A 24,404-nucleotide genomic window follows, 5' to 3' on the forward strand; every position below is an offset into this window, starting at 1 on the left:
GTATGATTAATTTTTTTTTCACAAGTTAGCGGAAAATGTGTTTTGGGGTGCATTTTTACATATACCCATGCTGGGTGAGAGAAATATCTCTGTAAATGACAACTTTTTCCTTTTTTTTTTATACAAAGTTGTCAATTTACAGAGATTTCTCTCACCAGCATGGGTATATATATAAAAATACACCCCAAAACACATTGCCCTACTTCTCCTGAGTACGGCGATACCACGTGTGACACCTTTTTGCAGCCAAGATGCGCAAAGGGGCCCAAATTCCAATGAGTACCTTTAGGATTTCACAGGGCATTTTTACGCATTTGGATTCCGTGAGGGGTATGGTGAGTTCATGTAAGATTTTATTTTTTTGTCACAAGTTAGTGGAATATGAGACTTTGTAAGAAAAAACAAAAAACCAAAAAAATAAACTATTTCCGCTAACTTGTGGCAAAAAAATCTTCTATGAACTCGCCATGCGAGTGATCTTTATAGCGCCGCAGCGATTTTACTGTGTTTTTGCGAAACGGAATTGCGGACCCATTCATTTCTATGGGGACAGACTTTGTCCCGCTCGGATCCGGAATTGCGGATCTGCACTTCCGTTCCGCAAAAATATAGAACATATCATATTCTTGTCCGCAATTGCGGACAAGAATAGGCATTTTCTATATAGTTCTGGCAATGTGCGGATCCGCAAAATGCGGAAAGCACATTGCCGGTGTCAGTGTTTTGCAGATCCGCAAAACACATACGGATGTCTGAATGGAGCCATACAGGGGGGTGATCAATGACAGGGGGGTGATCAGGGAGTCTATATGGGGTGATCAGGGGTTAATAAGTGACAGGGGGGGGTGTAGTGTAGTGTGGTGATTGGTGCTACTTACAGAGCTGCCTGTGTCCTCTGGTGGTCGATCCAAGCAAAAGGGACCACCAGAGTAGCAGGTATATCAGATGCTGTTAACAAAACAGCGTCTGCTATACCTTTCTGATGCGATTATTTTAACATCTACAGCCTGCCAGCGAATGATCATCGCTGGCAGGCTGTAGTATAACTTCCGAACAGCGCGCCGCTGTGAACGCGCGCGTTCACAGCAAATCTCGGGTCTCACGAGATGACGCCGATCGGCGTTAGTGTGACCTGGGGGAGCGTTAGTGTGACGGGAAGAGGTTAAGATTGGTTGGTGTGCCCATACAATCAGAAAAATAAAATTTATAGATTTCACGCTGGAAATCAGATTAATTTGCTGCCACCACTCTTCGTATTGAATCTGGGCGAAGAGACCCCGGCTAGCTAATCCTAAATGGAAGAAACGGTTATTTGCAACCTAGCTAACCAATTAACAATTTCTAAAAATAAGATAATGCGGTATTATGTCTTCTCTGAGGACAGAGTTCTTAGCATAGACCAGATAATCAAGGAACAAGGGCAAAACTGGAATGATGCAATCGTTAGTTTTATTTCTAAAAACTATACACAAAAAATATATACATTAAAACTGACAGATAAATATACCTGCCAGTCGAACAGATTGGTTGCATAGAAATAGGTAAGAGGTGGAAGGGAATAGAATGTCTGTCTGTAAGTTCAGAATTACCGTGGGAGTGTCCAGTAAAAGACAAAATCTTTATAAGGAATAATCCAAGATGGCGGTGTGCCCGTGTCCAGCGGGCGGTCGTGATGTAGTCAACGTCAGATGGTAGGTGAAGGACCCAGGACCCCTGAGTGTGTCACTGTTTTTACCCACTCTGAAGTGGGGAGTGGTTATGACACGTACAGGTCCAGCCTTGTGTAATTGGAACAGGGAATCTGATTTGCCCGCAGGTTTCCTGGAAGGTGGGTTATAATCTGAACAATTCCTGAAGAGATTATTAATTTTGTATTTTCCTATCCTATGAAATATTAGGGAAATATGGGAAAAATATGAAGTCTATGGATTGAAGGTGACTTTGAGGTCATCTTCCTTCCTGTACCAACCAGCTGTGTGATAAGGATCTGTCCTTTTCTTCGGAAGCTCGCTGCCCAGGCTAAAGGTGAGAGACCTCCTACGATGCCGGAGCCACAAAGACTGGGAAGATGCAAGTTTTATGATGTTTTGTCATTATGATATCTGATTGATAGATTTATCCTGGCACGGGGGCAGGAAGATTCTTTTGGCACGGATGTGCTAAATTTACTCTGATCTCTGAGCTGTGCTAGCAAGGTGAATTACTTCTGGGTTAAAAAAAAAAAGATTTTAACTGTGTGCTTTTAAAAACCGGACACATTTGCGATTTCTTAGGTAACCGAGATCGCAAAGCGATCCCACCACGTTTATTGTGTACATATGACGTATAGGTTAAACGGATGCCTCTGACAGATGCCATATAGTGACACCCGTCAACATAGGGTTCCTTTGTAAAGACATGGCACTCATAGTATGCTACGCTTTTACATCCTATTGTGTCCTACTCCATGAAAACGTGCAATGAACAGAGGGGAGCTGTGCTGTGTTATGCATGTTTCCCCCTCTTTGCAGATTAATCCTGTCCTAGGATTCTCTGCAAGATTGGATAACACCAATCGGCCATTTTATCGTCAGTAGCTGAGGACTGGAGATCCACGAGCATCTGAGTTAACTCAAGTGAAGGAGGTACTAATTTCACCATTTGCAATGTGGCCGGGGCCATCAGTGCAGCTTTCTTGGCCTCCGCGTCTGCCAGGGCATTGCCTTGGGACACATGATCTTTACCACCAGTATGCGCCCTGCAGTGGACAATTGCAATCTGTCAGGGAAATATTATGGCTTCTAAAAGTTGTATGACAAGTTATGAATGTGAGATGTGCTTACCATCAGTGGCAATGAATCGTCTCCTTTGCCAAATGACCCCGTGGTCCCAGACCACTCCATGTGTGTACCTGCTGTCAGTGTAAATGGTGACTGGCTTGCCTTCATGTAGTATGCATGCTCTCGTGAGTGCAATTAATTCTGCTGCTTGTGCAGATTGGTATGTGATGGGTCTGGCTTCCAGGACAATATGTGTGTCATGTTGTATGGCGTGTATACAATCATGTGCCTCTGTCAAGTGATCCTCAGGTCCTTTAAGTCCTAATAGGGCATTCAAGATAGGTGCTGGACCTGAGGTGTGTGTTGCATATTTGATTTGAAGGGAGGGATTGCTGAGGAGTAGAATCTCACATCCAGACAGTCTTTGTGCGGACATGTGCTGTGTGTGTATGCTTTTGAGAAGGCCTACTACATCATGTGTGGTGTACAGGATAGTCTCATGTCCCATTGTGAGTGGCGTTGCAAGCTCAACCATCATAGCACAGGCTGCAAGAGATCTCAGACAGGCCGGCATTCCTTGGACGGATACCAGAACCACCTTTGAGAAAAAGGCACAAGGACGTAACTTGCCTCCGTGATATTGTGTCAGCACACCCGCCATGGTTTTACAATTTTGTCAAGCATATACGTGGAATGTGAGTTTGTAGTCAGGGAGGCCCAAACCTGGACTTGTCATTAAAGAACATTTCAAATAATCAAATGCATTAAACATTTCCTCAGACCACCTGATGAGATCTGGCATGTCTGCCAGAGTGGCTTGTCTCATTACATTGTCATAGTAGGAGCAATCAGGAATCCATTGTCTGCAGTAGTTTATCATACCAAGGAAAGATAACATTTCTTTCCCGGTGTGCGGGGTGACCAGGCCCACAATCAGACTGGACTCTTTCTGTGCTGATTCTCCTTTCTCCCTTTGTGAGAACAAAGCCCAAGTATTCAACTTGCTTTCTACACCATTGCATTTTCTTGCGTGACACCTTGTGTCCACATTCAGACAACCATTTCAACAAAGATAAACCATCTGTTACATTGGCCTCCTCTGACATACTACACAATAACAAATAATCCACGTATTGCAAGAGCACAGAACCCTGGGTGGAGTGCCATGGTTTTAAACTGTCTTAGAGGACAATGCTATACACTACCGGTGAATCAGCATATCCCTGGTGCATCCTGCACCAGGTGAGTTGACGACCCTCAAAGGAAAAAGCAAAAGGGAGTCTGGTCTGCTTGTCAACCGGGATAGAGAAGAAAGCATTTTTCAAGTCTATCACGCTGAAACAGACAGCTTCTGCAGTAAATGGCTGACAGCAACTGAGAAATGTCGGCTGTCTGTTTACTCACGTGTTGGCTCCTGAACTTTTGTAACTGTGTGGGGGTCTGTATCTTCTTAATCTCAAAGCATCCCGCTGCCTCCTTCTCATATAAATGTTTCTCAAAGTCTTGTATTTTGCCTGAGGTCCATGAGAAAACGCGCTGCTTTACAATCAACATGAGATTGGGAAGGAAAACTAGGGCTGTCACTATTTGCAGCCTGCAGTCCCTGGTTGGGAGGGGGAAACTCGCACTTAGATTTTCCTCCACCCACAATAAGAAAATTCACCAAATGACAATGATAATATTACAGTGAGATATGTTCTTACACTTACCACCAGAACAATAGCTCTCACACAAACAGATTAATCTTAACACTCTATGTATCTTATACTCTAAATATAGGTATGTGTCAAACCAAGGTAGGTCAGTCTCCCTGAGACTGTTCTTACATGTACCCCTGGTACTAAAAAATATCTGTCGACAGTTAGATAAAGTAAATAGATCTCCCGGAGATCCTCCGGTGTGTCCCTGACACAAACCAACTTACGGATAGATCTCTCCGAGACTCTATACCAGTGGTGGCGAACCTATGGCACTGGTGCCAGAGGCGGCACTCAGAGCCCTCTCTGTGGGCACCCGCACCCTGGAAAAGTCTATGGTGTACCAAGATGCCTTAGACTTTTCCTGACATTAATCAGTGCAGGGTGCAGTATACAGGGCTCCAGATGGCGACCAAAATGGTCGCCAATGCGCCTTAAAATTTGCAGATGGCGACAAGACTTTTTAGTCTTGTCGCCATTTGCGACTGTACCGCCGCGATCCTGCGCAGCCTAAGTTCTCTTCAGTAGCACACCACAGTGGAGAAGAAAGGAGTCCGTCCCTCTCCACTGTGACGTGGCCGCTAATACCACCAATGGGGAGATAGCAGGGGAGGAGCTATCGCCACTGCGCCACCAATGAATGTAAAACATAAGTGTCGGCACCGGCACCCGGCCTCAATAACAGGGCATGCGATACGCGGCAATTAACCCCTCAGGTGCCACAGATCGCATGCCCTGTTATTGAGGCCGGGTGACGGGTCTGTTATACCGCTGCAGACAATTGTATGAAAGAGTTAAAGAGGACCTTTCGTGGGTCCAAAGAATAAGAACTTAGTAGCAGGCTGCATAGAGCGGCGCCCAGGGATCTAAGTGCACTTACTATTATTCCTGGGCGCCGCTCCGTTTGTCCTCTGTGGCCCCCGGTATTTTCAGCATTTAGAGGAAGGAGGAGGAGACGCCAGTGTCTCTCCTTCTCCCTGACAGCAGCGCTGTCCAATCACAGCGCAGAGCCCAGAGCCAGGGAGAAAAAAAAACCTCCCTGGCTCTGAGCTCTGCGCTCTGATTGGACAGCGCTGCTGTCAGGGAGAAGGAGAGACACTGGCGTCTCCTCCTCCTTCCTCTAAATGCTGAAAATACCGGGGGCCACAGCGGGCGAATGGAGCGGCGCCCAGGAATAATAGTAAGTGTTGGCGCAGTGCTCCCCCCCCCACCCCCATTATCCCTTGCCACAAGTCGTCCCCCCCCCCCCCCCTTTCATTGTTATATGGTGGCCACAGGGTCCCATCCCCTTCATTGGTGGCAGTGGCAGATTACACTGCTGGGGCTCCGATTGTTACCATGGCAGCCAGGACGCTACTGAAGTCCTGGCTGCCATGTTCAGCTCCCTGCTGCTGTGTGCACAGAGCACAGGGCAGCAGGGAGATGTGCGAGATCCTATTCACCCTGATAGAGCTCTATCAGGGTGAATAGCACAAGGGCTGAAAAGATCCAGGTTCTAGTCCCTAAGGGAAGAAATGGTTATTAAATAAAAAGTAAAAAAAAAACACCAAAATACTAAAAGTTTAAATGGCCCCCTTCCCAGTTTTACATATAAAATTTACAAACAATAAAGAATAAACATATTACATATCGCCATGTCCCAAAAAGTGTGAGCTATTAAAATATTTAAAAATATTCCCGCTCGGTGAAGGCCGTAACAGAAAAAAAAACTCTAAACCACGCAATTCGCCATTTTTAGTCACCTTGTCCCCCAGAAGATGTCCCTGGATGTGAGAGGCATGTGGTGCTGTTTTTTTCCTATATGTAGTGCTGGCTCACTACTGGGACCTGCTTCTCATCTTCTCAAAGTCCTTTTTTTAAAATTATATGCATTTTAAATTTGGCGACTAAAAAATTTAATTTGGCTCCTAAATTTTTTAGTTTAGGAGCCAATGGCTCCTGGTAATTTTTTTTTGTCTGGAGCACTGGTATATATGGCACAGGCAGCGCATTAAATTCAGGCAGGCTATTATAGCTAAATGATAAAGTACATGGATGATATACTATATTGGACTGTAGTATTCAGGATAAATTGCAGTGTTGGCACTTTGCGACAAATAAGTGGGTTTTGGGTTACAGTTTATGCACTCTGTCTGTAAAAGGTTCACCATCCCTGCTCTATACCGTGCATGGCACTCCAAGTGCCGGCCTTATTCATGAAAGTACTCCAAGTACTTATTATAAACTCCCGGAGTCTATTTTTAAGGCTTAACAATGTATCCCGGATACATAATAAAAACTCACGGGTAGAGATGTGGCCAGTGCCCTCGGCCCCGGCAGTGAACAAAAGGGATGTCTCTCTTACCGGACACAAGGATGGCCTTCTCTATCCCGGACGGAGCCCCCAAACTGAAAGGATTTGGACCTTTCTGGACCTCTACGACAACCTTGGTTTGAGACGGGAGGGATGTTTCTCAGTTGGCAATAACAGGCACACACATCACTGAGAAACACTCTAATTTTATTATGCTATAGCTTGGCCTTATATAGGCAGTAGAAAAGTTTGCATAACAGCGTTAAACCAATCATAAAAGATAAACATTGGTGTTCACACAGATACTACCGGAACATCCTTTTACGGGTATGTAATACGTCACATATAAGAATGTACGCAGTTGTGCCGAATGACCCTGAGTGAAACAGAACATTTGTTCTAGGTCACGGGAGATTCCCAGAATCTGTCCTGAGACAGATAAGTGAACCTAACTTACAGCGGGGGGGGGGGGGGGGGGGATGTGAAGTGCGTGGGTGAGATATTATAACAATTCTGTACATCTTAGAGAAGACAACATGGAGTCACATTTCCCTTCAGTAATGTGTCTCTAACAGGACTCCCTTTTCCTGTATTTGTTCCATCTGCATAGAGAAGCTGGAAAACCTATAGCACATTGTAACCTTCACGTGTCCCGTCTGTATACAGTTCTCAAGCAGCTGGGGCAAGGAATTCTCTACTATCAGTAGTCACATAGAAATGGAGTGAAAAGCAATATCTGCCTCAGAAAACAGCATGCATGTTTGAGTGGACTGATGCAGTCATTGGTAGAAGTTAGAGTGATCCTTGGAGAACTAGAGTTGTGCAGGTGTACAGTCATGTGAAAAAATTAGGACACCCTTTGAAAGCATGTGGTTTTTTGTAACATTTTTAATAAATGGTTATTTCATCTCCGTTTCAACAATACAGAGAGATTAAAGTAATCCAACTAAACAAAGAAAACTGAAGAAAAGTCTTTTCAAGATCTTCTGTAAATGTCATTCTACAAAAATGCCTATTCTAACTGAGGAAAAAGATAGGACACCCTCACATGTATTCCCTCTTAAATTGGCTCAGATCTCACACAGGTATATCACACCAGGTGCACATAATTAGTAGATCGTTACTCTGCATGTTGAATGAGGCTTGCCCTATTTAAACCTCAGACATTTAGTTTGGTGTGCTCCTGACTGTTGAAGTGAGAGTGAGCACCATGGTGAGAGCAAAAGAGCTGTCAGAGGACTTCAGAAAAAAGATTGTAGCAGCCTATGAGTCTGGGAAGGGATTTAAAAAGATCTCAAAAGATTTTGAAATCAGCCATTCCACTGTCCGGAAGATAGTCTACAAGTGGAGGGCTTTCAAAACAACTGCCAACATGCCCAGGACTGGTCGCCCCAGCAAGTTCACCCCAAGAGCAGACCGCAAGATGCTAAAAGAGGTATCCAAAAACCCTAAAGTGTCATCTCGAGAACTACAGCAGGCTCTGGCTACTGTTGATGTAGAAGTACATGCCTCTACAATCAGAAAGAGACTGTACAAGTTTAACTTGCATGGGAGGTGTGCAAGGAGGAAACCTTTGCTTTCCAAGAGAAACATCGAGGCCAGACTGACATTTGCCAGCGATAAAGTTGACAAAGACCAGGACTTCTGGAATAATGTTCTTTGGACAGATGAGTCCAAAATTGAATTATTTGGACACAACAGCAGAGGACATGTTTGGCGTAAACCAAACACAGCATTCCAAGAAAAGAACCTCATACCAACTGTGAAGCATGGAGGTGGAAGTGTCATGGTTTGGGGCTGCTTTGCTGCAGCAGGACCTGGTCAGCTCACCATCATAGAATCCACGATGAATTCTACTGTGTATCAGAAGGTGCTTGAAGAACATGTGAGACCATCAGTTAGAAAATTAAAGCTGAAGCGGAACTGGACCATGCAACATGACAATGACCCAAAACATACTAGTAAATCAACCAAAGATTGGCTGAAAAAGAAGAAATGGAGAGTCCTGGAATGGCCAAGTCAAAGTCCAGATTTGAATCCCATTGAGATGCTGTGGGGTGACTTGAAAAGGGCTGTACGTGCAAGAAACCCCTCAAACATCTCACAGCTGAAAAAGTTCTGCATTGAGGAGTGGGGTAAAATTTTCTCAGACCGATGTCGAAGACTGGTAGATGGCTACAAGAACCGTCTCACTGCAGTTATTTCAGCCAAAGGAGGTAACACTCGCTATTAGGGGCAAGGGTGTCCTATCTTTTTCCTCAGTTAGAATAGGCATTTTTGTAGAATGACATTTACAGAAGATCTTGAAAAGACTTTTCTTCAGTTTTCTTTGTTTAGTCGGATTACTTTAATCTCTCTGTATTGTTGAAACGGAGATGAAATAACCATTTATTAAAAATGTTACAAAAAACCACATGCTTTCAAAGGGTGTCCTAATTTTTTCACAAGACTGTAAGTAAATGCATTAAAATTGGAACTGCAGAAGGAGTCCTTGTATACATACACTCCATAGATATGTGTGACTTATCATGGTGTCCATCAGGGTTCCTTACTAGTGTTCGTCATTTTACTGCAAAAAGTAGTGCAAATGTGGCAGAATCTAAAATGCTAGACCACTATCTTGCCCGTCTTTACGTACCTAGGTATGTTTGTTCACTTTGTATTCACGTAGCGCCCTGAGGATTTTGAACACATGATGGCCCAGATTTACTAATGTGTCTGCACCAAAAATCTGTCTAAAAAAAAAAGGGATGCAAATTGGCACATCTAGGAGTTCTACAAGGGGCTGAGCTTTGTGTGAATGATGCAGGGTCTAAAGTGCCCCATTTTGTGCCAAAATTGAGCTGCAATTCTGGTTTGAAAAAGTCTCAAAGAAAGCCAACCAATAGTTGGTATGGAGACAGAAAAGTGTCTATCCCTACACCAAATGTAAAATCCAGCATAAGACCCTGTGATTAATCTGGTGAAGGCCTAGACCATGGATGGCCAACCTGAGGCTCTCCAGCTGTTGCAAAACTACAACTCCCAGCAGTCTGATAGCTGCCTACAGCAGGGCATGGTGGGAGTTGTAGTTTTACTACAGTTGGAAAGCCGCAGGTTGGCCATCCCTGGCCTAGACAATCTGTCTTAGCTTCTGCCATCTTTAGGATAAGTAAATCTGGACTAACGTGTGCTCTTTTAAAACTCCCTTAATATATGTATTTTTATCTGATCTTGTAATAAGCCAAATTTTGTAGAGGTGACTATACATATTAGGTAGATGTAGGTTGATGGTTGAACAGCAGTTGAGAAAACACTCATTTGGTGAGCGATCGTTTCACAGACACTGCCATACACACTTTAGTCCGTATTGGGTGTTGAGGTTTAAACTGGCCATACACATTCAATGAAAGATCTTTCTAGAATGTTCTTTCAAAGAAAGATGGATATTATCACAAACAAGCTTTTTTTTTATTTATAATATAACTAAAGGTCAAACTATTGGGCAAAAATTTTAAACCTGGCAGAGCATTTTCATCTGAAGAGAAGTAGGCCATCAGCCTCTGAAACAATCATTTGTTAAATTTCAGCCACTGACAGTTTTGGTTAAAATCATCCATTTTGATCAACTTTAGACAAATGTATATAGCCACCTTTAAAGGGAACCTGTCACCGGGATTTTGGGTATAGAGCTGAGGACATGGGTTGCTAGATGGCCGCTAGCACATCTGCAATATCCAGTCCCCATAGCTCTGTGTGGTTTTATTTTGTAAAAAAAAAACGATTTGATACATATGCAAATTAATCTGAGATGAGTCCTGTCCCTGACTCATCTCACGTACAGGACACATCTCAGGTTAATTTGCATATGTATCAAATGGGTTTTTTACACAATAAAAGCACACAGAGCTATGGGGACTGGATATTGCAGATGTGCTAGCGGCCATCTAAAGAAAATACCCTTTTTGCAGAGGAAGATACAACTTTTTGGGATAAGTGTCCAAAAGTAGATGCCCCAGTTGCAAAAATTACAAAAAAGTCAGCGTTACCCTTTGAAAATTTAGGTCTGCTGAAAGACCCTATGGACAAAAAGGGTGAGGTGCTACTGAAAAGATCCTGGGAAGCCTCCATGTCCATCCTAAAGGCCTAGTGTAGTTTCCACTTAAACAGCCAAATCGATGTTAATTTGGATAAGCCAATTAGAGGAACACCTAGTGAAGATATTGTGGCCTCCTTGCCGATGCTTAAGCAGGCGGCGAAGTTTTTAGCAGATGCCTCGGTAGACACTGTTAAACTGGCAGCCAGATCAGCAGCCCTCTCAAATGCCACCAGAAGAGCAGTGTGGCTTAGGTCATGGGCGGGTGACGCTGCATCTAAAAAGAAGTTGTGCAGCATCCCCTGTGAAGGAGATAGATTGTTCGGGTCGGTCCTGGATGACATCTTAGAAAAGGCCACGGATAAAAAGGGTTTTCCCTCAGACCCAAGAAATTTTCATCAAGAGGCAGGCAGGATCAGAAAAAGATTTCTCATCCCGATGGCGTTTGGGAATGGGAAGAGGAAAAGGGTTTTTTTTCATCAAAACAATGACTCCAGAGGCAGGGTAGGAGGAAGGTTAAAGGATTTTGTGCTGGCCTGGAGAAATATTTCCAGCTCTCCGTGGGTGCTGGATGTAATTTAGTCAGGCCTAAGGCTAGAATTTTCCTCTCTACCCCAGGATGTTTTCCAGATTACCGAAAAAAACTGATTGGTCCAGTCCTTAATCCTAGACCAGGTGAAGGTCTTATTGCAGAAAGAAGCCATAGTTCCAGTCCCCCCGGGGGAAAAAGTAACAGGATATTATTCTCCTATATTCCTCGTTGTTTGGGACAAGGGGGCGCGGGCACTCCGCCCTCAATTTGTTTCGTGTCTCTTTAGACAGGGGCTTCCTAACCCTCTCCTCCAAATATCGAGCCACATGTGGAGCGGGTAACCACTCCGCTGACCTCGGGTGATGTAAACTGTCTGGGTCAAATAAGGGTTCGCCCAAAGGGTCCGTTAGGGAAGTAAGAGCCGAACCATTGGCCTCAAGGGCCGCACTAGTTGAAGGGCGTGACAGAGGGACTTCAGACACGAAATCCTCATCCTCCACTAAGACCCCTTCAAGGTCAACATCAGAGGCACTGTGGCCATTACTCAAAGCCTCCTCCTCGGACTCTATCTCTGAGTCAGAACTAGGGACGGGCTGAGCCCGAGCGGACTTCCAGGGGCGCGCTTTTTCCGCCTGGCGCGGGCAGGCTCTTTTGCGTGTACTAAGCACGCCATCCTTAGCTTAGTTCTATCAATCAGATCCAATATTTCTGGAGGCATCGGTGGCAGGAGGGATAGGGGCAGGGGTCTGAGTCCTTAGAGCTTGGGAAATAGACTGGGAGATAATGGAGGACATGGAACCCATAGCATTATTAATAGCATCCGCAATGGACTGCTGCAAGGCAGCAGACTGGGACTGAGCAGGAGAGGAGCTGGCAACGGTACCCGCCGGGGCAGGGGTAGGCACTAAAGCAGAGGAAACCTGCAAGGTGGGAGGCACAGAGGGGGAGACCCCCACAGGCAGAGACATGGTGAGGAGCAAAAACTGAGTTAGTCACTCCAGGAGATGCGACACTACCGGTATGACCGCTGCGATACCCGAGCAACAGGAGGCAAGATGGCGCCGATGGAGAGACTCCACCCCCAGCGCTTTCGGGAATACAGGAAAAAACACGACCCCTTCACGGCTAACCCGATGCAGCCGGCGGAGAAGAGAGGACCAAGATGGCGTCCGAGAATCCCGGAGCCGCCGAAATCTCGCAACTCGCGAGATTTCGGAAGAGGAGCGCACGCAAGCCCGAATCAAGAAGCAATGGCGCCGGACGCGTCGAGGTAAGCTAGAAAAAGGGGGAAGCGGCCGGACACAAAAATCCCGCCCAGGGCGGGCAGGGAAGGACGGCAATAGCGGCGGTATTAACCCCAGAGGGTAGAGAAAGGGGGGGGGGGAAAGAAACAAGGGGAAAAGGCAATATAAAAATATAATTAGCAATACAGGAAAAATATGGGGACTAAAACCCAAACCCCCCAGAGAAACAAAAATCCTCAGAAAATCAATAAAAATTGAGTAGAAAAAAATGATAGGCCTGAGCCATAATGTTATACTTATCTGCCATGAAGAAGAGTTCCGGTGGGAGGACCTATTTATGGACTGGTCGGTGGGAGGGGTTACCCCTTGTGGGGGTGGTCTGTAGGTTTATTTTTTGTGGGTTTTCTTTGCTGCTGTGGATTTCAGTAAAGAATGAGAATGCAATATGAGCCTCCGTGTCGTGACATAAAATCCCAGATTAACCTACTTAATTCCTTATTGTTGTCTTGGTACCATGTCTAAGATTATCATCCCATTAAGCATGCCACTCTTAGTGAATGTCTTTGTTTTAAAGAATTGAATCATTTGTTTGCATTCATACGGCCGCTGTATAAATGCTGTAAGGCCTCGTTCACATTTCCCTGTCTGACTCCGTTTGACTTCCGTGCAAAATCGGTCCATGTTTCATACATGAAGAATGTGCATGTTTGGTCTGCGTGTCTGTTTTTCCCCCCAAAGTAATCCATATTCCACATACACTGCTCAACTCATCTCCTACCAATGCTCAGTGAAAAACCACAGACAGTCAGTGTTAGAGTACTTTGTCACATTTAGGCCTCATGCACACGAACGTATTTTGTTTCCGTGTCCAATCCGTTTTTTTTGTGGATAGGATGCGGACCCACTCTGTCCGCATCAGTATATCCGTTCCGTAGCCCCGCCCAAAAAAATAGAACATGCCCTATTCTTGTCCGTTTTAGGAATTGTTACAATGGATCCGCAAACAAACAAAACAAAACAAAACAGATGGCATATGGATGTCATCCTTTTTTTTTTTTTTTTTTTCGGACCACAAAACACATACGGTCGTGTGCATGTAGCCTTATCAAATATCTCATGTTACTTGATAAACTTTATGGAGGAGAGGGGCACACCTCATATGGTGATCAAATGGAACTGCAGCCAATGCGTTTAAACTATTTATTAGTTACAATAAAATAATATACAGTACCTGAATAGCATAAAATACACTAAAATACAATTAAAACATAAATAACTATCTGTGTAAATTGAGAAAGCCAGTATAAGTGTCACTGATATCCAATAAGATTAGTAAATTTGATGGTATTCAAGTTCAGATGCGCAATGGTATATGCGCTATATCTCTCCTATTGTCGGGAAATAACTAGCAGCTATGGCTAGTGTGTTGCAATAAGATACAAAGTAGGGGTGGGCGATATAGACGATATAGGCGATATGCGATATAAATTTGTGCCACGATATGGATTTTGAGCATATCGCCTATATCGCCGGACCGCGATATGATCCTGAGCCGGTACAGTGGAGAAGGAGAGAGTCCCTCCCTCCCCTCTGTGCGCGGCTGCCGCTGACCACCAATGACAAGAGGAGGAGGGGAGGGACTGACAGTAAATCATTGAGTTTTCACGATCTCAGTGAGCGCGTGAAAACTCAAATCCGATGGTATATTCTAACCCCCAGGCGTTCCCATGGTGACAGGGACGCTTGCCTGGGGGTTAGAACATACAGGGCCACGCCGCTGACAGTATAACATTTAAAAACTAATCAGTAACTTTAACTTTATTAATTGGTGATCTCTTTACTGTATACCTTACTAGGTCTTAGCTCCGGTAACTAGTGATGTCCGGTTCATGAACGAATCGTTCATTTGAATCGATTCAGTTCAGTGAACCGGAGGAGTCGATTGATCCGATCCGTTTGAATCGGCTCATCACAGCACACAGACAATACAGCTCACCTCACGCTGGCAGCAGGAGCCTGAGGGAGGGACTGGGGAGGAGTCAGTAATATGATCTTAGAGTGGAAGAGATGCTTCTGCCAGCCCCACCCCTCCCCGCCCACCAACCAATCACCGACCAGAGCTGAGGGGGCGAGGCCAGCACAGCACAGTAGCAGCTCTGACTCGAGTCCTCGGAGTAGTACAGGGTCAGGGAGTCTAAATGAATCGAATGAGTCACAAGAATCTAAAGATCCGACTCAGTCAGTGACTCATTCCATTCATTGAGTTAAAAGAGCCGGGAGTCACTAGAACAGGTCACACTGAGGCTGTGGATCTTGTTGCAGCAGTGATAAGGAGCAGAGAGATAAGAGAAGGGACAGATGACACAGAGTTTAGATTACAGGATGAATTAAATTAACCCTTTAGAATCAAATTGGCTTCTCAGGAGATATATATGTTAAAGGCATATATAGGCAGTACTACTGAATGAGATGCCTTTAACATATATATCTCCTGAGAAGCCAATTTGATTTGTGGGATCTGTGGATGGCACCGTTTAGGGGAGGGGGGGGGATCTGTGGATGGCACCGTTTAGGGGGGGGGGGGGGAATCTGTGGATGGCACCGTTTAGGGGGGGGGGGAATCTGTGGATGGCACCGTTTAGGGGGGGGGGGAATCTGTGGATGGCACCGTTTAGGGGGGGGGGGGGGAATCTGTGGATGGCACCGTTTAGGGGAGGGGGATCTGTGGATGGCACCGTTTAGGGGAGGGGGGGGGGGGGGATCTGTGGATGGCACCGTTTAGGGGAGGGGGGGGGATCTGTGGATGGCACCGTTTAGGGGAGGGGTGGGATCTGTGGATGGCACCGTTTAGGGAGGGGGGGGATCTGTGGATGGCACCGTTTAGGGGAGGGGGGGGGATCTGTGGATGGCACCGTTTAGGGGAGGGGGGGGGATCTGTGGATGGCACCGTTTAGGGGGGGGGGGGGGATCTGTGGATGGCACCGTTTAGGGGAGGGGGGGGGATCTGTGGATGGCACCGTTTAGAGGAGGGAGGGTGGATCTGTGGATGGCACCGTTTAGAGGAGGGGGGGTGGATCTGTGGATGGCACCGTTTAGGGGAGGGGGGGTGGATCTGTGGATGGCACCGTTTAGGGGAGGGGGGGTGGATCTGTGGATGGCACCGTTTAGGGGAGGGGGGGTGGATCTGTGGATGGCACCGTTTAGGGGAGGGGGGGATCTGGGGATGGCACCGTTTAGGGGAGGGGGGATCTGTGGATGGCACCGTTTAGGGGAGGGGGGGGATCTGGGGAGGGGGATCAGCTCCCTGCTGTTGTGTGCACAAAGCACAGGGCAGCAGGGAGAGTGTAAAGTCCTATTCACCCTAATAGAGCTCTGTTAGGGTGAATATGACAAGGGTTCTACGTTCTAGCCCTTAAGGAGACTAATAGTTATTAAATAAAAAGTAAAAAAAAGTTTAAACACGCCCCCCCAAATATAGAAAACAATATATCGCAATATATATCGCATATCGCACATGCTTAAAATTATATCGCAATATAGATTTTAGGCCATATCGCCCACCCCTAATACAAAGTCTCGTATATTGCTTGCTGTTTGTTACAGCATATCAATTAATGCGATATAATGGCTGGGTGTGTATGAACACACTACTCACTAACCCTAACCCTAACAGTGAGTAGTGTGTTCATACACACCCAGCCATTATATCGCATTAATTGATATGCTGTAACAAACAGCAAGCAATATACGAGACTTTGTATCATATTGCAACACACTAGCCATAGCTGCTAGTTTATTTCCCGACAATAGGAGAGATATAGCGCATATACCATTGCGCATCTGAACTTGAATACCATCAAATTTACTAATCTTATTGGATATCAGTGACACTTATACTGGCTTTCTCAATTTACACAGATAGTTATTTATGTTTTAATTGTATTTTAGTGTATTTTATGCTATTCAGGTACCGTATATTATTTTATTGTAACTAATAAATAGTTTAAACGCATTGGCTGCAGTTCCATTTGATCACCATATGAGGTGTGCCCCTCTCCTCCATATAGTTTATTTACCTACCTAGAAGATTGGGGATATCTTTCTTTTAGGGGGAGCACCCATTCCGTATAAATTGGAGGGTGAGCCAATCCAATCCTACTTCTATTGATCTACTTGATAAACTTGTCTGATACTCAGACCTAAGTCCTCTTTCACACGAGCGTGACGGATTGGCACCGGGTGCGTTAGGTGAAACTCAAACCATTTTGCTAGCAAGTTCAGTCAGTTTGGTCTGCGATTGCGATCAGTTTTTCATTTTTTTTCCACGCGGGTGAAATGCGTTTTGATGATAAAAAACGGGAGGATAACAAACAACATCTCTTAGCAACCATCAGTGAAAAACACATTACATCCGTACCTGCTTCCGGATGCAATGCATTTTTCACTGAAGCCCCATTCACTTCTGTGGTGCTGTGTGAAAAAACACAGAATATAGAACTGATGCATAAAAAAAAAAAACACTCATGTACACAAACCTGTTGAAATGAATGGGTCGGGATTCAGTGCGGGTGTTGTGTTCACGCCACGCATTGCACCCGTGTGGGAAACTCCCTCGTGTCAAAGGGGCCTAACACTTCTGTCTAGAGAAGCTCCTCCACTTTTCCTACTCCACATTGCGACTTTTTGTAACTTTAAAAAAAAAGGTCTCAATGATAAATCTGGAGTGAAACTCATTAACATAGCTAACCACACCCACTTTTCCACCCACATTCCAAAACTGGAGTGAGAGGTGTAAAAATGCGAAAAGTTGCAAAAGCCCTAATCTTGCAACTTTTTGATACCAGAATTCTGGAGTGAAGGTATGATAAATCAGGGCCATAGACTTCAATAGGTGTGTTTGGTCCACATCGCAGACCAAAGCAGTGCATGTCTCTTGTGACTTGACCATTGACTACTGATGTGTGAAGAAACTCATCAAAATCAATGGGTAGGTGTGTTGTCCTTAGAAAATGCAGATGGCACACGTGAAAAATGGAAATGTGAACAAGGCCTAAGTCTGTCACAGCCACTTAACTCTTTTTTGGATGGCATTATTCCTCCCGACTTCCCCCACCCCACATACATGCACGCACTGTTTGTCCAAGCGTGCATGTGCTCAGCATGGACAGAGGAATAAGCAGCTGTAAAAAAAAAAAAAAAAAAAAAAAAAAAGTTCTCTGAGTGTTACCTCAATTCTCTCGTCCCCATTCAGTTTGCATTTGTCAGCAGCACATCCCCTGTGTACATGGTGAACCGTCCTGCTGACACGCTAGCAATTGTACAGCCGACAAAAGAGCGCTTGCTTATTTGCTGGCTAATTGGCAGGATGTTTACATGGGACATTGGTCCTATGAACATTGGTTCCTGATCATTCATTGTCCTGATCATCAGCCCATGTAAAGGTGTCTTGACTCTGTGCTGTCAAACCCTGTGCTATTAAAATTTTTTGGGTTTGTTCAGAAGATAAGGCGCCCGTTTATTAATAGAAACTGTTTCCTTTCCTTCGTTCTCACTTTTTCCTATATTATTTTTTGCAGAATGATTCCAAGTATTGCATGTAGATGTATCATTCATGTGTCACCGTTCATTGTCTTCATTTAGGGATCTCCAATGGGTTGGAAGAACGTAAGCCAGGCATCAGAGCATCACAGGTAAGACATCTGTAATAAATATATATATTTATTTCTTGGCACCCCGCCGATCACCTGTTTGAGGAGGTGGGAGCACTCCGGTGAGCGCGGCGGCCTCACAGCACAGCGCTGTCCATTGAATAGCGGCTGTGCTTGGTATTGCAGCTCAGGCCTGTTCATTTGAATTGCCATGTGACCAATGAAAGTGACATCACTGGTCTAGGAAGAGGATGCAGCGCTCACTGGAGTGCCGCCGCCTCCTCTTCATACAGCTGATCAGTGGGGGTTCCAGGCTTTGTACTCCGACCTATCAGATATTGATGACCTGTCCTACCATCAGTATAGAAGATTTTGACAACCCCTTTAAAAAACATTTCAGATTCCTAGTTTGCGTTGCTTTCTCTATGTTGTGAGAAAAGGGGCAGTAACGTATTAAAACCTGTAGTTTATTAGGGCGATTAATAACTAGGAATAAGGAGCCCCTACCAGACAAACCACATAAACATAAACAATCAATGGCAAGGGACCTAGTCAAATAGGTCACCTGTAGGTCAGGTCCACCTAGGCCCTTGAGATGGTGCGAAAGTGACCAGAAACATACACTGTGTTGAGACCACTGCGGTGTGCCTGAGGTCTAATAATATGCCATTAGGCAAAAGTAACAGGGTAGATCTTACCGGTGATGGACGCTCCGGACCGTGTAGTCCAATGCTCAAGGGAAGGAATTCTTTACACCTGAATGCGTCCTTCAATAGGTTAGGCCTTGATAGCTGAGGGCCACAGGGAAAAGTCTAACCCTGTTAATGCCCTACTTGGCCTATTGTGCCCTAAGGTAACCTCCTAACACGGGGTCCTCTCCCCGCAAGGGGTGGCCCCGTCCGGAACCTGACCCTGAATGATGCACCCTAGATGGCCCTGTAAAGGCAGGGGAAATGGCCCTGTGGGGGGCTTTGGCTATCGGGGTGTGATATTTGGTGGAAAATGAAGAAGTCCCTAAGGACTAATATAGATGGATACAGTTGCAAGAAAAAGTATGTGAACCCTTTGGAATGATCTGGATTTCTGCACAAATTGGTCATAAAATGTGATCTGATCTTCATCTAAGTCACAACAATAGACAATCACAGTCTGCTTAAACTAATAACACACACAGAATTAAATGTTACCATGTTTTTATTGAACACACCATGTAAACATTCACAGTGCAGGTCGAAAAAGTATGTGAACCCTTGGATTTAATAACTGGTTAAACCTCCTTTGGCAGCAATAACTTCAACCAAGTGTTTCCTGTAGTTGCAGATCAGACGTGCACAACGGTCAGGAGTAATTCTTCACCATTCCTCTTTACAGAACTGTTTCAGTTAAGCAATATTCTTGGGATGTCTGGTGTGAATCGCTTTCTTGAGGTCATGCCATAGCATCTCAATCGGGTTGAGGTCAGGACTCTGACTGGGCCACTCCAGAAGGCGTATTTTCTTCTGTTTAAGGCAGGCATCTCAAACTCGCGGCCCTCCAGCTGTTGCAAAACTACAACTCCCAGCATGCCCGGAGAGCCTACAGGTATCAGCCTACAGCACGGCATTGTGGGAGTTGTAGTTTTACAACAGCTGGAGGGCCGCGAGTTTGAGATGCCCGAGGCATTCTGTTGTTGATTTACTTCTATGCTTTGGGTCGTCGTCCTGTTGCAACACACATCTTCTGTTGAGCTTCAGCTGGTGGACAGATGGCCTTAAGTACTCCTGCAAAATGTCTTGATATACTTGGGAATTCATTTTTCCTTCGATGATAGCAATCCGTCCGGGCCCTGACACAGCAAAGCAGCCCCAAACCACCACCATACTTCACAGTTGGCATGAGGTTTTGAGGTTGGTGTGCTGTGCCTCTTTTTCTCCACACATAGTATTGTGTGTTTCTTCCAAACAACTCAACTTTGGTTTCACCGGTCCACAGAATATTTTGCCAGTACTGCTGTGGAACATCCAGGTGCTCTTGTGCAAACTGTAAACGTGCAGCAATGTTTTTTTTGGACAGCAGTGGCTTCCTCTGTGGTATCCTCCCATGAAATCCATTCTTGTTTAGTGTTTTACGTATCATACATTCGCTAACAGGGATGTTAGCATATGCCAGAGACTTTTGTAAGTCTTTAGCTGACACTCTAGGATTCTTCTTCCCCTCATTGAGCAGTCTGCGCTGTGCTCTTGCAGTCATCTTTACAGGACGGCCGCTCCTAGGGAGAGTAGCAGCAGTGCTGAACTTTCTCCATTTATAGACAATTTGTCTTACCGTGGACTGATGAACAACAAGGCTTTTGGAGATACTTTTATAACCCTTTCCAGCTTTATACAAGTCAACAATTCTTAATCGTAGGTCTTCTGAGAGCTCTTTTGTGTGAGGCATCATTCGCATCAGGCAATGCTTCTTGTGAAAAGCAAACCCAGAACTGTTTTTTTATAGGGCAGGGCAGCTGTAACCAACACCTCCAATCTCATCTCATTGATTGGACTCCAGTTGGCTGACACCTCACTCCAATTAGCTCTTGGAGATGTCATTAGTCTAGGGGTTCACATACTTTTTCCACCTGCACTGTGAATGTTTACATGGTGTGTTCAATAAAAACATGGTAACATTTAATTCTTTGTGTGTTATTAGTTTAAGCAGACTGTGATTGTCTATTGTTGTGACTTAGATGAAGATCAGATCACATTTTATGACCAATTTGTGCAGAAATCCATATCATTCCAAAGGGTTCACATAATTTTTCTTGCAACTGTATATTCGTAGACCCTACGCGTTTCGTTCAGAATATATCAAACCTTCAGGGAATAAGGTACCTCTACTTCTACAGAACCCCCTAACTCATCAGGGGACAGGGGTCATAAGTAGAGGAAAAGCCCCCACTCCTATACCAGCTGGATGATAGTTACAGATGGAGGAAGGGGGGGGGGGAGAAGTAAATGTTGCACAGGCTCTAGTGGACATGTATAGTCCAAATTGGCCCCAAATACTGTGTGTCACATGGAGCGCGTGTTGCCTTACCATGGAGGGTGGCAGGGCAGTCTGGTATACCGCCTGTCTGCCGGCGTCCTGAGGTTACCTTAGGGCACAATAGGCCAAGTAGGGCATTAACAGGATTAGACTTTTCCCTGTGGCCCTCAGCTATCAAGGCCTAACCTATTGAAGGACGCATTCAGGTTTAAAGAATTCCTTCCCTTGAGCATTGGACTACACGGTCCGGGCGTCCATCACCGGTAAGATCTACCCTGTTACTTTTGCCTAATGGCATATTATTAGACCTCAGGCACACCGCCCCCTGGTCTCAACACAGTGTATGTTTCTGGTCACTTTCACTTTCGCACCATCTCAAGGGCCTAAGTGGACCTGACCTACAGGTGACCTATTTGACTAGGTCCCTTGCCATTGTTTGTTTATGTGGTTTGTCTGGTAGGGGCTTCTTATTCCTAGTTATTAATCGTCCTAATAAACTACAGGTTTTAATAAGTTACTGCCCCTTTTCTCACATATTTTTGCTTTACAGAGCAGTACTCCCCGGAGAGGTGCTTCCACACCTTCTCCTTCTAGGGACCACCCCTTATTCTTTCTCTATGTTGACTAGGATATTTATTACCAGACTCCTGGTTTTAGTTTCCTATGGCATCTGCTTTCCATGTTCTGCTGAGTTTCTATTGTAGTTGGGAACCGTAGACTTTTCGTGCAATTATTATGGAGGAGCATCGCTCACCATTCTTTTCTTCTTTTCTATAATGTATAATGCATAGTTAATATACATTTTTGTTATGGTCAGTGGACTGCTTTTTAGGTAGCATAGTGTAGATGGAGTTCATGCACAACTAAGTTTTCAAGGAGACTCTTGAATAAAGGGCTCCTCAAGCATTGGTGGGTGTAACGGATCCGCTTCCGTTAATGGACGCTTCCTAGCTTGCGCCAAGGACCACAAGGCACCGCACTGGACACCACAACCTTCGCAGACTCCACAACCCGCCGTAGCTTAACTGGAGCCGCGCCGTCTTCCTTCCACCCTGAACGAACCTCCAGCATTCAGGACCGTGTGGGAAAGATCTCTCCTCCAGGGAATATGCAGAGCATAGCCATCCCCAGCGTGATGCAGCAATTCCCTCCAATAACGAGACGAGGCTGCGTTTTGAAGGGTTCCAAAAACATGAACTCTTTATTGAGGGCTACCCGCCCGTATTTATGCAGGTCCCCACAATGCATCATGGTCTCCTCCTCTCTGCCTGGAGGACACCCGAAGTGCAATTCAATTATCTCCTAGGACAAAGGGAGATCACCAAATACACATGCGGGAACAATAGGAGAGGAATCACCACCCGAATACACAAAATCCTCTCTTCTGTCTGGGATATAATTATGTATTAACATAACTATCACAGACAGTAAAAATACAGTTTTTAAACATACACTGTAACTTTAAAACCGTACATTCCATCTCCGTAAAAATTACATATTAAACTCTGCTTACATCAAACATAAACACTTCCAAAAATCACACAAATCCCTCCAGCGGATCAAAAGTTTAGTGGAAGTCCTTTATGACCGACCGCAAGCACAACTTCCTGCCCAAAACAGTTCCATAGATTCTTTAGTATACACCGCTGACCGCGTTCGGTCCTAAGAACAGTCCAGACATGCGGCATAGTTCTGTTCCTGAAGGGTAATATGTCCCGGGGCCATAGTCGTAGGGCAGGAGGCTAGCCATAAGTCCTCTACAATGCCCAGTGGCAAATGGCAGTTTGTCACACATCTCCCTTTGGGGGGAAGACTAACCAGGCACCTGACCTTCTGTCGGTCAGTGCCTCCGTTAGTCGATCCACCCAACCCACAGTAACCCAGATGCCCGAGTAGCCCACCCACAACAAACAGGTACAAGGGTGACCCACCCACAAGAAACAGTTACTGCACCTGGGTATTTTGCTGTGGTGATGGGGCAACATGCTGTGGGGACTTGAGGGAGGGCAGAGGCCGACTGCACTCTGCCCAGCTGCCAGCTCTTCTGCTGGGGTGCTGAGACCATAGTCCCGCTCAGTAGCCAGAGGAACATGGGAGTCAGCAGGGGTTAACATCGCCTCTGTTAACCCTGAGGCCACGTTAGGAGTTAACTGGGGAGGGGAACTTGTACTCACCCCCACCTCCTGTTGTCCTGGTGAGGGTAGTGGGGGATCTGGACAGGCTGTCCAGCATCCCGGTAGGTCAGGCGCAGAGACCACGGTCCCATCTGCGCCGTCTGGGCGATTGGTGTCTCCCCTTGTTAGGGTAAGCTGCCGCTGGGGAGAGAGGGTGCTGCGCTCCTCTCCCTGAAACACAGACTGCGCTGGGGAGGCAGGACGCACCTTCAGCTCCCTGGGGTAACACACTGTGACTGCCGCTGGGGAGGCAGGACGACACCTTCAGCTCCCTGGGGTACACACTGCCGCTGTGGGGGGGGAAGGACGACACCTTCGGCCCCCTGGGGTACACCACTGCCGCTGGGGGGGAAGGACGACACCTTCGGCCCCCCTGGGGTACACACTGCCGCTGGGGGGGGGAAGGACGACACCTTCGGCCCCCTGGGGTACACACTGCCGCTGGGGGGGGAAGGACGACACCTTCGGCCCCTTGGGGTACCCACTGCCGCTGGGGGGGAAGGACGACACCTTCGGCCCCCCTGGGGTTCACACTGCCGCTGGGGGGGAAGGACGACACCTTCGGCCCCCTGGGGTTCACACTGCCGCTGGGGGGGAAGGACGACACCTTCGGCCCCCTGGGGTACACACTGCTGCTGGGGGAGAAGGACGTCACCTTCGGCCCCCTGGGGTACACACTGCCGCTGGGGGGGGGAAGGACGACACCTTCGGCCCCTTGGGGTACCCACTGCCGCTGGGGGGGGAAGGACGACACCTACGGCCCCCAGGGGTTCACACTGCCGCTGGGGGGGGGAAGGACGACACCTTCGGCCCCCTGGGGTACACACTGCTGCTGGGGAGAAGGACGTCACCTTCGGCCCCCTGGGGTACACACTGCCGCTGGGGGGGAAGGACGACACCTTCAGCCCCCTGGGGTACACACTGCCGCTGGGGGGGGGGAAGGACGACACCTTCAGCCCCCTGGGGTACACACTGC

At 46.2% G+C, this 24,404-nt stretch overlaps 1 protein-coding gene across 1 annotated transcript in view; it reads left to right on the forward strand.

Annotated features, from left to right (window-relative positions):
- Positions 1 to 24,404, forward strand: part of LOC120983844 (protein TAMALIN-like) — a 54,484-nt gene that overhangs the window by 24,684 nt on the left and 5,396 nt on the right. Inside the window, exon 2 of the mRNA XM_040413241.1 lies at positions 18,241 to 18,290. Within this exon, the coding sequence (XP_040269175.1) occupies positions 18,241 to 18,290 (50 nt within the window). The remainder of the gene's footprint in view (positions 1 to 18,240; positions 18,291 to 24,404) is intronic.

This window comes from Bufo bufo, unplaced genomic scaffold, assembly GCF_905171765.1.
Source record: "Bufo bufo unplaced genomic scaffold, aBufBuf1.1, whole genome shotgun sequence".
NCBI classification, from domain to species: Eukaryota; Metazoa; Chordata; class Amphibia; order Anura; family Bufonidae; genus Bufo; species Bufo bufo.